Source organism: Coffea eugenioides, chromosome 9 (assembly GCF_003713205.1).
Source record: "Coffea eugenioides isolate CCC68of chromosome 9, Ceug_1.0, whole genome shotgun sequence".
In the NCBI taxonomy this organism is placed as follows: Eukaryota; Viridiplantae; Streptophyta; class Magnoliopsida; order Gentianales; family Rubiaceae; genus Coffea; species Coffea eugenioides.
Window position 1 is genome coordinate 18,399,846 of NC_040043.1, and position 3,445 is coordinate 18,403,290.

The 3,445-nt window shown below is 37.0% G+C and overlaps 1 protein-coding gene across 1 annotated transcript; it reads left to right on the top strand.

Annotated features, from left to right (window-relative positions):
• Positions 1-1,289: 1,289 nt before the first annotated feature.
• On the top strand, positions 1,290-2,747 carry LOC113782683 (gibberellin 2-beta-dioxygenase-like). Its single transcript, XM_027328566.1, has 3 exons — positions 1,290-1,693; positions 1,799-2,147; positions 2,496-2,747. Exons 1-3 carry the CDS (start codon positions 1,290-1,292, stop codon positions 2,745-2,747), a joined length of 1,005 nt encoding a protein of 334 aa, XP_027184367.1.
• The last annotated feature ends 698 nt before the right edge of the window (positions 2,748-3,445 follow it).

Below are 3,445 nucleotides of genomic sequence, written 5' to 3' on the forward strand. Positions count from 1 at the left end.
TCTATGAGAATTCAGACATTGTGAACTTAAATTTTAATTTACGTTTTGAGATTTAGAGATTGCAATTTAAAAAAGGAAGTTTGGAGTTCTAAGGAAGTCAAGAGAATCGAAAATAGAAATGTAAACTTGATAAGAAACAAAAAATGAGATAAAAGTGAGTGGTTGTGACATTAAATCTTTTGGGTTGAAGAAAAATAATTCTTTTTTAACTTTTCTCAATTTAATGGACAAAAACAAAATTAAAAGATGGAAGAAAACATCAATAAATTAAAATAAAGAGGTTTGATTAAAAAGGGAGTGACAAAAGAAAAGAGGATAGAGAGAGTGAGAGAGAGAGAGAGAGAGTTGAAGATTAAAAAGAAAGAGCCATGCGAGGATGAGATTTTGTAAGAAAAATGGAAAAAAGAAATATGAGTGTTTGTTTTATATAAATAAGTTATCAAAAAATAATAATAAGATGCGACGGTGTAATGGTTAATACATTGATTTTCTATTACAAAAGTCTTGAGTTCGAATCTTGATAGCTGCATTTTGCAAAACTTTTCGACGGTTTTCACGGTTCGACCGATTTTTGACCGATTTTCTGACATAGAACCGGACCGGATCAGCCGGTTTGGGTACAGTCGAAAAAAAAGTTAGACATGGTCTGATAGAATATGGCTTATCTTAAAATAGTATATTTGTGACATTTTGTTCCGGTCTAACGTGTTGACTCTTTGCCTCCTTTGCTTGGCTGGTGAGTTTTTTTTGGAGGCACTTGGCCGGTAAGTTCGAGTTTAGGAACATCGCTGTCAAAATCTTATTCTTGCCTCAACTTTTCCCACATTATGGCATGTGGCAACTGGAGAGGCAGCTACAGTGACTGTTGACGTAGCTTTTCTAAGCTAATGCAATTTTTTTTTTTTTTTTTTTTGAGGAAAGCTGGTGCAATTCATACGTTTTTGTTTTAAGCATCAATGGCAGTTATTCGCACATCGATGTACAATTCACCGGTTATTCACCTCTGGCTGGCGCGTCAGACAAACTTTCAGTTTTGTCCCACTCAAGTTCTGTGCAGAAACCAGATAAATAAACTAATATAAGGCACCACGCATTACTTTATTTCTCAGAATATTTCACCTTCATCAGAAAGGGCACTAAGCCAGATTTCTTCTGTTCTCCAATCTCTATAAATAGCTTATAACGCCAACCTTTTCTCTCATGCAGTAGCTTTTCGCAATTAAGATTGAAAACCCGTCAATTCTCGTATCTCAACTGTGTATCCTTTTCTTTCTGCTAGCTCCCAAGCCATGGTAGTGTTATCTCAGCCAGTTCTTGACAATTTCTCCACCATCAAAACATGCAAATTCCCCACCTCCAGCTTTTACTGTGGAATTCCAGTGATAGACCTATTAGACCGTGATGGCAAGACACATATAGTTAAGGCGTGCCAAGAGTTTGGATTCTTCAAGCTTGTCAACCATGGTGTTCCACTAGAGTTCATAACGGGATTAGAAGCTGAAGCTACCAAGTTTTTCAATTTGTCACAGATGGAGAAAGAAAAAGCTGGCAAGGCAAACCCTTTCGGCTATGGAAACAAAAGAATTGGCTCAAATGGTGATGTAGGATGGGTTGAGTATCTTCTCTTGAACACAAATCCTGATGACATTCACCAGAAAAAGATCACGATACCTGGAGATGCAGAAAAGTTTTGGTAGGAATTTTCTCACTTGTCATTCAATATCTATATGATTTTTTTTTGGTTCCTGATGCATGAGAAAATCACCCAAAATTTAATTTTTCTTGTTCTTGCATATAGGTCTCTTGTAAATGACTACATGTCAGCTGTGAGAAATTTGGCTTGTGAAGTTCTGGAAATGATAGCTGATGGTTTGAAGATAGAGCCAAGATATGCGTTAAGCAGGCTTGTAAGGGATGAGAAAAGTGATACTTTCTTCAGGCTAAACCACTATCCGCCATGTCCAGAACTTCAAGCATTGTGTGGTCGAAATTTGATTGGTTTTGGGGAGCACACAGACCCACAAATTATTTCTGTTTTAAGATCGAACAACACATCAGGCCTGCAAATCTCACTCAGAGACGGGACATGGGTATCAGTCCCTCCTGATCAGTACTCCTTTTTCTTTAATGTTGGTGACTCCTTGCAGGTAACCTTCAAGGCCATCTGTTACTGTAGAAAAGGATTGAATCTATATCAGTTTTTTTATGGTATTTCCATACATAAACGTCAGCTGAAATATTTATATCGGTCTATTAATAGTGGTCCATAAAAAGCTTTTAGTTAAAAGTTGTTTACTTTGTTCTTCATTTTAACAAATGTTAGTGGTGTTTTTTAACGCCTTTCGTGGCATTGATATAATTTTGGCTCTCCAAATCTCGCCTCTATCTGTCTATTTCTCTTTCACGTCAATGTCAAAAGTGAGTGGGATTGATAAAATTCTTTACTTACTTTATAAACTATCGATGGCCAACGAACTTGCTTCTGCTTTATGCAGGTGATGACTAATGGAAGATTTAGGAGTGTAAGGCACAGAGTTGTGGCAGATGGAGTAAAATCTAGGGTGTCCATGATCTACCTTGGAGGGCCACTTTTGACTGAAAAGATAGCACCTCTACCCTCACTAATGGAACAAGGAGAAGAAAGTTTGTACAAGGAATTCACATGGAGTGAATACAAGAAATCGGCTTACAACACAAGGCTGGGGGACAATAGGCTTGCATTCTTTGAGAAATCTGCTGGCCAATGACATGGGGTCAAAGGCCTAAAACGTCACCAGTTTGTTCTATTATAAGTCTACAATATCCTGAACCAGATCTACTTGGTTTCTTTAGTTTTGCTTACATAATCCGTGGGTGCTTTAGTGTTTATCCAAGCCAACCGGCCAAAAGCGTATTTTAGGCACCAGTGTTGTCAAATCTGAGATTGCATTGTGAAAATTTGACTCAACTTTCCGTAGATGGAAATGGAATAGTTTTCTTCAAGGCTTTCATATCATTACCTACCGCTTCTTTTTGTGTTAAACTGTAATAGCTTTTTGTGTTTATTGCAATAACTACCCGATACTATTATTGCCAATGCTCTGTTGATCATGTCTTATACCTTTCTTTATTAAAAAAAAAAAAGAAGAGAGATATATGCGTACGCAGTAATAGCATCAATCTGATCCATGAAATGCGGATATTACCACAAAAAAAGGCACGTTACTCATACTACTTGTTTGCTGTCCGTTTGGAAGAGAACCAAACTTTTTTGGCTCCCATTAATACTAAGGATCAGACAAGCATCACAATTGCTGCCTTTCTGAAAATTATGGACACAATGTAAACAAATTATTGCTCTTTAATGCCTAAAATGGTTTTGTCTATTATGTGCATAAACGCGCATAATAAGCACATCAGAAGCTTAGTAAACCCATTACGAAAAATCTAAAATTATCACCCACCC